The 13,426-nt window shown below is 32.8% G+C and overlaps 1 protein-coding gene across 2 annotated transcripts; it reads left to right on the forward strand.

Moving 5' to 3' along the window:
- The first annotated feature begins 7,263 nt into the window (after window positions 1-7,263).
- LOC120092894 (65-kDa microtubule-associated protein 3-like) lies at window positions 7,264-12,587 on the forward strand. 2 transcript variants are annotated; one of them, XM_039051137.2, is made up of 13 exons: window positions 7,264-7,499; window positions 7,950-8,040; window positions 8,192-8,398; window positions 8,865-9,113; window positions 9,216-9,425; window positions 9,510-9,665; window positions 9,778-9,937; window positions 10,030-10,181; window positions 10,268-10,355; window positions 10,556-10,629; window positions 10,719-10,793; window positions 10,950-11,202; window positions 11,898-12,587. In XM_039051137.2, exons 2-13 carry the CDS (start codon window positions 7,969-7,971, stop codon window positions 12,362-12,364), a joined length of 2,163 nt encoding a protein of 720 aa, XP_038907065.1. In that variant the 5' UTR covers window positions 7,264-7,499; window positions 7,950-7,968; the 3' UTR covers window positions 12,365-12,587. The 2 variants fall into 2 exon arrangements, with proteins under 2 accessions (XP_038907065.1, XP_038907064.1); XM_039051136.2 differs by having other exon boundaries at window positions 7,366-7,506.
- The last annotated feature ends 839 nt before the right edge of the window (window positions 12,588-13,426 follow it).

Consider the following 13,426-nt stretch of genomic DNA (forward strand, 5'->3'; position numbering starts at 1 on the left):
ATTATGAATATGGTTCATAATTAATAAGAGAGATAAACATTGAATAAGATTTAAATTAATATGATGTACATTGGTACATTATATCATAGATCATATAGGATTATAAATATGATTTACAATACTATATAACATATGAATGTGGTTCATATAAATACTATAGGTTAAAATTAGTATGAATGAAATTCATATTAAAACTATAGTTTATAAGAGAGTATTGCATTTTGATATGATTAAAATGCAAATTATATAATTAATTAACTTAGGGTTAGTTAATTAATTATATAACATTAAATATTATTTTTATATAATATTAATAACTCCCTATGGAGTTATCTTGCATATTTTTTTCATGTAGGTGATAATTAACTCATTCCTCCATCTTCTACTATATAGTTTTGGTTTTCTAGATTGAGAATATAGAGATGTGGTCAAGAACACAACGTGAAAAAATTCCACAAGAAATTCCCTCTCGATCTCTCTTAATGCTCTATGCTTTCCTTACTCCCAACAACACAAAAAAGACTAACACATCTTCATCTCTTGTCCTGAGAATAGCAAATGCTATGAGTGGTTGTGTCGAAGGAAATTTGTCACTACATTATCCTATTCAAGGGGAGAATTACTCTACATAGAGTTCAGAGGGTGATTTTGTTTGTAGTTGTTTGTGGCTTGGCAAGGAAACTCAGTGAAGAGTGTCTTCAAGGATAACTGTCTACTATTCTCTTTCCTCTCTGTGTAATTTATTAGATAGCATGTTTAGGCGTTTATCATTGTTTGGTTTATTTCTCTATTTATTTTAGTTTGTTCCAAAAATGAATTCAGTGACATAAAGACGATCACTCGCTTCTGCATTGGAATCCTATCCTTCACTTCTTATTTGTAGGTCCATTAGGTCCCTTTGCTATCTCACTAAGGATAAAACAAGGAATAAATGGTTTTGGAATAATTTGAATTATTCAAATTATTTAATGAAAATTTTATATTAATATGATTAATAAAAAGTATAATGTATAATGATACATTATAATATATAGATAATTATAAATATGATTTATAATTAATACTATATATAAGAGAGATAAAAATTTGAATAAGATTCAAATTAATATAATATATATTGATACATTAAACTATAATATGATTTATAATTAATAAGAGAGATAAATATTTGAATGAGATTCAAATTAATATAATACATTGTAATATATAGTTAATTATAGATGTGGTTTATAATTCATACTATATAATATATGAGAGTAATATATTTGAATAAGATTCAAATATTAATTATATGAATGTGATTCGTATAAATACTATAGGTTAAAATTAATATGAATGAGATTCATATTAAAACGATAGTTTATGTGAGAGGATGTCATTTTAATATAATTAAATATATGATATTTAATTGTTAAATAATTAATATTATTAATTTAATTATATATTAAATGGGATTTAATATATATATATATATATACACACATTGGGATGGGACAGTAACGAGCAAAATGCCCCACTCCTTTTTTTGGATAATTTTGAAATCTTAGCACCCCAAAAGTCTGTCTGTACAAACAATCTAGGCCTGTATTCGGTGATCGGTCGTTCAAGACCGAAGCACTTTCGAGTGTGCGCTTTAGTTTTTGAATGTGTCGTTCGAATCCTCTAACTATGCCGGTACCCACTTTATCTCTTGACTTTCCTTCGGGTAGACTAAGGGACCTTCTCTTAAAATCCTTTCTACAATTCCTTTCATCTTCCAAAACGTAAAAGATCCCACAATCTCCAATCCTTGCCTGAGAATAGCAAGGAAGTCCTTTTGGTGGTGTCTCCTGTTTGTGACTGATTGTATTCGTAGGAAGTTCTTGCAGTACATTGAATTCGAGGGATATTGTTTGTGTTATCTCGGAGGAGGAGAGGTGTTACATGAAGAGTGGTATTTAAGGGTAAGTTTCGTTTTATCCTTTCTCCTCTCTGTAGCATGTTGTATAACTAAATGTTTATCATGTTTTTGTCTCTATATTTCTTTGAATTTTGTGCTTTTCAAAATTGTTTAAATTGGCACTGCGTTTACACGCTTCCGCTAAGGAATTCAATTCTTTTATAAATTTAGGAGGACTTAATGACCTAAATCGAAAAATATTGGGTTGGGTTGGATTGGGTTGACCCTTTTTAAAGAACCGAGAGTTGCATAAATAGAATTCAAGCCCAAAATAATAGAATATGTAGTACAATGATAAAATAATTGCATATATAGATATAAAAATGGTAAAAGACTAAAAAACTCATGTCTAGCCACCATTTTGCTCACTTCTTCCCAGTTTTCTCAAATTGAAAGCTATCGCTGATCAACGATAGCTTTCGATTTGAGAAAAATTAATATAATATTGAACTATTAGCTTTTATTTTGATATAAATTACCAGTAGCTATCATTGATTCACTTTTATCAATTGAATCAACCTTAAAATATCAATACATAAGGCTATCAGTGGCTATCATTGATAGATTTATAAATAGTGATCAACTTTGAAAGAAGACCAACAACTTTGATTACCATAGTTGCTATCACTAATAATATTTTATCATGGCTATCATTGATAGCAACTATTAGTCGCTATCACTGATAGACTTTCATCAATTAGAATCAACTTTGAAATACTAACACTTAAGACTATCAATAATAGACTTTTATAACTGGTTATCACATTTGAAAGAAACTCGATATATAAATATCATCTAAGTTCTATCACCGATATCACTAACATCAGTCATATTGTGATTATTAGTGATAGCTTCTCTCACTGATAAGATGTTATCAATGATCTCACTGATATCATGCTATCAGTGATAGTTCTCTATCACCGACTACGTGCTATCAGTGGTAGCTTCTATCACCGATAACGTGCTATCGGTTAGCTTCTATCATCAATAACATGCTATTAGTATTAGCTTCTATCACTGGTAACATGCTATCAGTAGTAGCTTCTATCAATCATAGCTATTGAACACTTTTTTGCCCCTTTCTTGTCCTTGCCAAATATTTATAAGCCCCTTTTATTTTCGATGATAGGTTCTATCACTAATAAACATGTTATTAGTGATAACTTCTAGGCATTCGACTTACATTTTAATTCAAGTTTCAACTTTATTAATTAAATTCACTAAATTGGCTATCAATGATAGATTTCTATAAGTGGCTATTAACTATGAAAATATAATCAAGGATTAAGCTATCAATGATAGAAAATATTAGTGGCTATCACTGATAGACTTTCATTTACTATTTATATTTATTATTTGTTATAATAATCAAACGTGATGATTTGCTTGTTGGTGTTAAGTCACTTAGGGAAGAAGCAAAAATCAGAGAAAGGAAAGAAAATAAAATTTTAAAAAAAGAAATAAGAAAAAATCGAAGAAAGAAAAGAATTTTTTTTTAAAAAAAAAGGAAAGGAAAAAAAGAAGGAAATGAAAGAAAATAAAAAATAAAGGAAAGAAACAAAAATCGGATAAAGGAAAAAATAAAATTGAAAAAGAAAAAAGAAAAAGAATAAGTAAAAACTAAGAAAGAAAAAATGAAAAAAAAAATGAGGGAAGAAGCAAAAATCGAAGAAAAAAAATAAAAATACTAAAAAAAGAAGGTGTACAACAAGATAAGACAATGGAGGGCAAAATTGAAATTTTAAAAAAATTCAAAGATTGACTAGTCAACTCATCAATGTTTACAAATATTTTAAAAATGTAATATATTTTTACATTTTTTCTCCTATTATACTATGTATTACAAATATCCTTGTATATTTGACTAACCCGAATTTTTGGATTAGTCTAAGAAAAACCCTTAACCTGGCCCAACCTAACTTGTGTACACCTCTAATGTGTAACTCGGTCGTTCGGTTTGAGCCTTTCTTACACTCACCAACCAACGTCAATTTTTAATATAAAAACTGACCACCAACCATTAAAGCCATGAAACTGGCCAATCGGTTTGGTTGATTTTTATTGGTCAGCTCAATTCTTCAATTTTTTTTACTCACCCTTACCAACTATAAACCAAGTCTCTTTCGGATCATTGATAAGGTGTGACCCCATTTTTCAAGTCCTAAATCAGAACTTAAAAGAGCTACTCATCTACTTTACCTTATGTGAGAAATAGTGAATTTCATCTTGTAAAATTATGTTCCCAGCTCCATATTTAGTAAAGTCTCTAAAATGGTAGGCTTATTAAATATACTGCTCAAGTCATTCTCACTCGTGCAAATCAAAGGACGAGCTTTCATAGGCAGTAGTTCATAACTCACTTAGGATTGAAATCGAGTCGTACATGATCATCCTGTGAAATATCAATCTTTTCAATTAACAAATTGGTTCAATCTTATACAAACTTTTTATATAGGATACCCCACTCACAGGTCTCCACACGAATAATTTTAATCATATCATCTGTATGAATTAGAAAGTGAGTTGTATCCATAGCGTCATCAGGATAAGACACTCAGTCTTATCCATATACTATAAACTCTTTAGGTTATTTGTTGAATATAATATACTTATATGTCAACCACATATTGTCCAAGATTACATTTTATAGCCTTGAAATTTTGCCTAAAAATAATCTTAAAATTTTACTGTAATGGATAATTTAATATCATATAAAATAATTAAATTAAATATTTATTAAATTACATATTAATTATGAGACTTTAGGGCGCAAATTTCAAGATTTGAAGCTTAAAAAATGATAGTCATATGCTTCTTTCTTAAGATACATCAACATTTTGTTAATGTTCCTATAACATTTACCACATTTGCAACTAGAAGAAAAAGACTATTAATCTCTACATGATTTTCACTTGAAAAGTCTCTTGACATATTGTTTGCCCTGTCATAACCTTATCCTTGCAAACTAATAATGTGTCTGACCCTATGTCTCAAAGCACGTGGTTTGGTCGAGTTGACCAAGGCAAGTGGGCTAATATCACACTCAAGACTGACAATAGGTTAATAATAAAGGTGCTCATGGTGCAAAAAGACTATTTGACAATAATTAATCCATGTATAGAAAATAATCCATCAGTAGCTTTTTTACGCGATAAAGAACTTATACCAGTAACATGTACTATACTTATAAATTGTTCAATCAAACATCCTTTTGTCCACATATCTTAACACAATTATCATTTGCTACTTACGAGATATTCTGTCGTTCAACAATCAACATTAAATGAAATCTATCATTAATACCTCTTATGATTACTCTGACAATTTCTACTGCAGTATAATTTATACATCTTTTTTTTATATATGATGTAGATAGTTTCAAGTTTTCAAGAGCATTTCTCATTACATTGACTTTAATGGTCTTATTATAGTTGCATAGTCATGGTAAGAGTTCAAGAAACTTACATATCCATAGAGATGGAAACCTTGTCATTACCAAAACTAGGCACAAATCAATGGTTGCACTTAATTGTGTTCGATATACAATTCTTGCTTGGTGAGAAATCGTTTTTGAAACAATGTTGAAATTTGTTATTTTTGCTTAAGAAGAACTTCATATTTACCCCAAATTTAGTTATATGCACTATTTGATCCTCCGATATGAGTTTTCAATTTTTCTTTTTCTTTTTTTTTATTTGATTAAAAATTTCTTCAATACAATGATCACATCCTGAAACTTTTGATTTAAATGAATAACAATATAAACTAAATTCATCATCTTTTGAAAAACTATATTCCAACAAATTAAGATATTCAATAAACCATATTGATTATAAATAATACAAAATTTTCCAACAAAAAGTATGACCACGATGATGATAGATTCCTTTTTGTAGATATCCTTTGCGAATTTGATCTCAATATTATAATTGTAATTAATAACATTGTAAAAGCAATAAATAAAAAAGAGATAGACCACATACCAACAATACCAAATAGGAGTATCATACATTAGACAGTGAAATTTAGTTAGTTTGCATACTATTGAGATTCTTCAAATTATATCAGAAAAGAAACTAAAACATAAAACAACTATCGAGTGGTTGTCAAAGAGGGGGATCCACCTCCTAGAAGCAAAGGGGATTGTGGAAGGTTTAAAAGCAATCATCCTTGAATGGTTTGGAAGTAACCCGCCGTATGTGATGGATTCCGATTCGCTAAAGGTCATAAATATTGTTAATTGGGTTGAATTCTCTCTACTTGTGATTCGGGTTTTTATCGGGATATTATTTTTGTTGAGAAAGTTGTTAATGCATTGCGTGTTTGTCACGTTCCTTGAGAGAAGAACAAAGTTGTCTATCCCTAATGACTTTAACATCCTTTCAAATAGAGATGTGCAAAAACCGTCCAAAATCGACGATCTGACTCGACCCGACCTAAATCGACTAGTTCGGTTTAGTTTTTTTTTTATTATTATTTATAAAAGGGTAACCGACGGTTCACTGTATACCAAACTTGAGGGGTTTGGTTCGGTCCACCGTTCACAACCTCAAAAAACCGTAGAAAACCGACTGAACCGAGATATTTAATATATATTAATAAATATATATAATATATTAATATTATCTATCAACTCAAACGAGTCCAACCCCGTCCAATCTTATTCTTATATTTTTAGGGTCCATCTTCTTATCTCATAGTTACTCAGCCCAACTTAAAAAAAAAAACACACAAAACTTTATTTTTTTAAACAACCCTTAAGCAAACCAATAGTATAGAAGGAAATCAAAAGAGAAAACATAAAGCGAACCATTGGTTATAACTAAACTGAAACGGATGAAAATTGGTTCCTTCGACTCTTCTTCACTATGAATCGAGGGGTTCGGTTCGGTTCGATCCTTGGTTTAGGCCAAAATCGGACTGAATTGAACCATGCATACCCTACTTTCCAGAATATTTTTTAATTTAGAATTTTTTTTTCAGATAATATTTCTATTAAATATAAAAGTTGTAATTCATTACATAAAAAATCAAATTAATTTTTTCCCCCGAAACAATCAAATTAGTGGTTGAGAGTTGAGCCAGCCGTTTCCTTAATGTTGGGCCTTTGAGTTTTCGAATTGCTAGATCTGTTAGTCCATCTCACTGGCCCACGGGCCTTGTATTTGTACGTATCCTTACTGTGTGGCCGCGACACACCAGATCCCAACCTCTTATCTCTTTCTCCATTTTAAATTCAAACCCTTTTTCTAATTCAACACAATAAATATATATTATAAAATAATATTAAATATATTTTCTTTCACCAACGGTCCAATTTTCCTAACGTCTCTCTCTCCCTCTCTCTCTTACAAATTCAAAACGCGAAACAGAACGAACATTTTCTTTACCTCGAAAAAGAAAGAAAAAAAAAAAGGAAAAAAAAAAAGAACAGATCTCAGGAGAAAATCATAATTCCTTTTCGCCACGGGATACTTTCGGAGCACCGATTCATCAGATTTTGTGTTTAAGCTCTCTGATTTCTCTTCTCACTCCATCGTTAATTGAGGAAAAGAGCACTGTATGTGGTGAGGAATGAGGAATTTTGTTGTTGTTATTGTTGTTTTGGATTTGGGGAAATGAAATCTATTACCTGTAATTTGAGCGTAATTACCATATCGAGGATTGTGTTTGTTTTCTCTTGATTTGAATTTGGAAATGATGAATCGGTTTTCTTTCTTACGGTCTTTTTTAGCGGAATGACGGAAAGTTTTCTATTTTCATGCTATGAATCAATTAAACAGAAGTTTTGATACGAATGTGGTTGGATTCGTATACAATAACCTGAGCATTTTGTATTCTCGTAATTTGATGCTTTGTTCTTGAGGCGGCTATTTTGAGTAGGGTTGAGTTTCGTATTTGGATTGGAATAATCGTTTCCTTGGAAGATTCGTCAATGTTTAAAGATCTTTTTTCTTGTGGTGCGAAGTTTGTTTTATATTATTTGATATGATTCAATCATCTTTTGTAGCTGACATAATCGCGTCAGCATGACTAATGTTCGAAATGATCCAATTTTACAAATGGAAACAACATGTGGAACACTTCTACACGAACTTCAGGTTTTTGCTTTACTCTCATTTATATGTCATTTTCTGTTGTTTATTTCATTGATTTTTCATACAACTTTTTGAAATTTGAACAATGCCGCCATTTTTGGTAAGTTCACTTGGCTGAAATATTTATATCTTGCCCCACACTTCTCAATATCAGATCATTTGGGATGAAGTAGGGGAATCTGAGGCCACAAGGGACAAAATGTTGCTTGAGGTTGAACAAGAGTGCTTAGAAGTTTACAGAAGAAAGGTAGATCAAGCAAACCGCTTTAGAGCTCAGCTAAGGCAGGCAATTGCTGATTCTGAAGCAGAATTGGCTGCCATCTGCTCTGCAATGGGAGAGAGACCAGTACATACGAGGCAGGTCAGAACATGTTGCAGTCAATACTTTACTCCCATCATTACACCTAAGAGTAATTTTACTTTAATTATGATTGATCATCATAAAGATAAAGGTGAAAAATATGCATGTCGAATTGTTGATATCAGAGTTCTTGGAATCTTAAGAAAGTAATTACAAAATAAAGAAGCTGGGTTTTTAGATGTTTTCTAGGCTATATACAAACGACAAATGTGACTAAGTTTTAGTGCTAATTTCTGTGTGAAATTTCGTGGTTCAGATAATGAGATAATGGTCACGGCCTTTTAAATCTTGCTTATAAAATAATTGTGTACAACTCATCTAATATGCAAAATTTTGTGAAAAGGAAAGTTCAGAGTTTGCAAATATGATAACTTTTACAAATATAACACTATATGTTGATATTTCTTTTAATGATTTGAGTGCTTTGATGGTGTGTGATTAATGATAGTTTTTCTATTGTTCTCAGGCTGATCAAAAGACTGGGACCTTGAGAGAAGAGATGGCCCGTGTTCTTCCACAAGTGGATGAAATGAGGAAAAGAAAAGTAGACAGAAGAAATCAATTTTTAGAAGTTCTAGAACAAATACAGAAGATATCCTATGAGATCTATGGATCAAAATTTTCACATTCCAGTGTAGCTATTGATGAAAAAGATTTATCATTGAGGAATCTAGAAGAACTGCAAGGACATTTACATAAACTACAGAAGGAGAAGGTCAACTTTGTTGAATTTTATAAGTTCCATCATATATATTTTTAGATTGATCTGCCTGTCGTTCTCTCAGTCGCTTAGTAAACTTGATACCCGTTTCTGCAGAGTGACCGGCAGATGGTTAATCAGGAGCACCTTCAGACTCTAAACTTGCTTTGTTTAGTGCTTGGGATGGATTTCAAGCAAACACTGAACGGATTTCATCCCAATTTGGGTGACCCATATGGAACTTTTAACATAACTAGTGAATCAATTGAAACCCTGGCTGCTGCAATAACTAATTTGCGTGAGGTCAAATTACGAAGAATGCAGCGGGTATTACCTCAAACCTATATCAGAAGAGAATAATTTTAAATCCATCTGCCTTGTATTAGATGCAGTAACATCTTTTTTGCGCAGCTCCAAGATCTTGCTACAACTTTGTTGGAGCTTTGGCATCTAATGGATACACCAATGGAAGAACAACAGTTGTTTCAAAACGTGACATGTAATATAGCTGCTTCAGAAGATGAAGTAAATGAACCCAATAGTCTCTCTGAGGACTCAATTAATTCTGTGAGTACTTCCAAGTATTTTTATTCATCTTGATCTTCTGATATAACAAAACTTGCATGCCATTGAAACTTAAAGAATTGAATATAGATTAATAATGATCAATATTTTGCAGGTTGAAGCAGAAGTGTCTCGGTTAGAAGAGTTAAAATCAAGCAAGATGAAAGAACTTGTTTTGAAGAAGAGGTCAGAGCTGGATGAGATTTGTAGAAAAACACATTTGGTCCTGGAAGAAGATACAATAGTGGAATATGCAATTGAAACTATCGACTCCGGTATCATTCATTGTGTAATATGAAACGACACATTGCTGGTTCTTCTTCCTCTTGTTGTCTTATGAACATGTATGCAATTTCATCTGATGCAGGAGATGTTGACCCTGCCATTATTCTTGAGCAAATCGAGCTTCAGATTGCCAGGATTAAAGAGGAAGCATTTCTCAGGAAAGAAATTTTAGAAAAAGTTGACAAATGGTTGACTGCTTGTGATGAGGAGTCTTGGCTCGAGGAGTATAATAGGGTAAAGTGTTTTTCATGTTCCATCAACGAGTTGGTCTGTATTGCTTAAATCAAGCTGCATCCTTACATTATTTGTGTGTTTCACAGGATGAAAATAGATATAATGCTGGTAGAGGGGCACATCTCATTCTCAAACGTGCAGAGAAGGCCCGAGCATTGGTTAATAAGCTTCCAGGTTTGTGTTCAAATATTTTGGTAGACTTTTGAAGAGAGAGATAAATTTTGGTATTTAAATAAATTCAATTCCGTACCTTTATGCGCTTTAGTATAAAATTCGCTATAAAGTGTTCAACAACCAGCAGATGCCGTTGGTTTTCTAGCGTTGCTTTTTGTATATTATTTCATGTCTTTGAATATCATAATCGTCAAATGCAGGAATGGTGGATACATTAACTTCAAAAACAATGGCATGGGAGAAAGAAAGAGGCATTGAGTTTACATACGATGGAGTAAGTAGGATATTTTAATTGTCTATAGTTAGTTAACAATATTCTTGCAGAAATTGATCAACATTTTTTCTGTATTTACTTCTGTCCAGGTCAGTCTGCTCAATATGCTTGAAGAGTATTCCGTATTAAGGCAAGAGAAAGAGCAGGAGCGTCGCAGACTGCGGGTTGATACTTATTATCCTTCTAGTTCCCCACTGTTACTGTTCCATAGGACTCATTTAACTGTGCTAGTTTGACATTAAAGTGGCCATTCTTCCATCCTGAAAAACTGACTTATTCAGTCAAGTCCTTATTTTTTTCTCCATGTTTCAATTGATTAGGACCAGAAGAAACTCCAGGGACAGTTAATAGCAGAGCAGGAGGCTCTTTATGGATCGAAGCCAAGCCCCTCAAAACCCCAGAGTGTTAAGAAAACTCCCAGAGCTTCAGCTGCAGGTGCTAGTAAAAGGCTTTCTCTTGGAGGGACGTTGCACCAAACACCCAAACCTCAGCCACGTCCATCTAGGAAAGGTGACCAGCTGAATGATCAAAATTTTCAACAAGATGAAGGATTTGGAGCTCTTCCAGCCGCTGGTACGTTTTTCTAGCTAGTTATGATTAGTATGGGTTATATTTTGGCCATGAATAACACATTCATCCATTGAGACCATAATCCCGCACACCATAGTTTCTTTCTGTGTATTCATTAAAGTCAATACTCAACTTATTTTTCACCCCTCGTTTGGTAGTAGTCTTTTTTTTTTTTTTTTTTGGGGGGGGGGGGGTTAATCATGTATTCTTTGTCTCGTTTCCTTCTTTTAAGGATAAACTCATGTATTCTTTGTCTAATGTTTTATTGTTCGAAAACATTTTTGATTGAAGTCATAGTCAATTTTCGAAAAAAGAACAAAAAGAAGGTTCTTCGAAAGTCAATTTATATTTTTCATAATTTAACTATAATTCAAAACTTTTGGAATTTAGGTCAAACGAAGTAGAACGTTGGCAAGCATGATTATACAAACAGAATACCAAAAGTGAAAATGTTACCAATGGCGTATTTTCTTTTTTCCTTGAACCTTTCCAGATAAAAACACAGTTTTGATGAAAGCCTTGGTTTGTGTGTGGTGTAGCGTTATAATACCACTTTAAGAAAAATTGCACTTTCATTTTTAATTATTGTTCATTGATTGAGGAATATATTATGTTCAGCTTTTGGGGTGAAGCAGTTTGGTGTTCTGTGCCCCTCTGTCTTGTTCAGTATAAAACAGTTTACTGTTTCTCAATTTTAGGCAGAAGAGAACTTGATTTTTCTGGTCAACCTGCAAGCCACAATAACTCGATAGCCAATGCTCGTGAACCCGAGTTGGTGATTCGGAAACCTTTTGCACCAATTGCTACCACAGTGCAACCAAAGACGAACACGACGAACTCAATCGATGATGCAAACACAGCATCTAGTGAGCCATTACAAAAAACAAGCCCAACCAGCAATGTGCCATGTACGCCATTGAAGAAGATCTCAGTTGCTACAGATGAAGACCAAAACGTGACTCCAAAGGGAATGTCAATTCCAGTACCATCCACCCCTTCAACTCTATCAGTTGCAATGCAGACGACTACAACTCCGGCAGTTGCTCTGCCTCCTCCCGCTTACAAAGCTGAGGAAATTCCTGAAGATGACGTTGAATATTCGTTCGAGGAAAGACGAGCCGGGTTTGTACTTCCGGAAACACATATAAAATCAATACAAGTTTGATTGATAACACAAATGGTTGGTGGTGCTGCCTTTGGTGTGTGAGTTTCAATGGCCTAGCAAGTTAATATGGTCAGTTTTGGTAGTTGTAGAGAAAAAAAACTCTCCAAGTCAATTTTAATTGGCTTTTTTGGTGAACTGTGTATATATTTTATTAAGATCATGGACAGATCGATTTGTGATGTCTTCTCTCAAGCACAGTGTGGGGAAAAAACCTTTCAAACCATTCTTATTTTTTTATCCTTGCTTTTGGATAGCAAATTCAAATTCATGGAAATAAGTTGATGATCTACAACAACCTTTCAAACCTTTTTTTTTTCCTCAAATTTTCTGATTTTTCACTCCATGCCAATGTTGGTTTCACTGTTACTATTACTAAAGACATTGAACATTCTTTTAGAAATGGTTGGGTTTTGATTATAAGTTTAGGCATCAAAGTTTTCGTTTATATTTGATATATCCGCAAACTTCATTATATATTGCCTTTTAGATTTGAAATGGACTTATTTTTTTACAAGTCTGCGGTAGTTCAAAACTGGAATTGGAGTGGCTGCCTTTGTTCAATTTGGGCTTGGTAGCTCGCAAGGCTCATAACCTTGAAGTCACGGGTTCAAATCTATTTCGAAAAAACAACCTATTATGGCTATGTAAAGGAACCGACTTAAAGCTTGAATTGTCTTTTCGCACTTAGGCACATAGCGCGTCATTGGTAATGATTCGACTACGACGCGAGCCAGGCCTCGATTCAAAAAGATGAAGGACCAAAAAGTCGAAAACACTTTAAAAGTTCAATAGGTCTTTAATTTTCCATTTTGAGTCTAACAGGTATTTAAACAAAGCTTGGAGTCCTATTGAATTAAAATAATGGGTTATCTAACTTATCTGACCATCGATATTTGTTGATCTCCAATAAGAAATCACATATTGTGAAGATGTGAGAGGCAAATTGGCAACTATGTCCTCCCTCAGTCCCACTAGCTGGCTGCATCACTTGCACTTCCTTTACTAGGCTTTACCAATTGACTAAATAGCTCAATACAATAAGAAAAATACTTTGGTGTTAGT

The sequence above is a fragment of the Benincasa hispida genome, chromosome 12 (assembly GCF_027475165.1).
Source record: "Benincasa hispida cultivar pf3 chromosome 12, pf3_genome.v1.1, whole genome shotgun sequence".
NCBI lineage: Eukaryota > Viridiplantae > Streptophyta > Magnoliopsida > Cucurbitales > Cucurbitaceae > Benincasa > Benincasa hispida.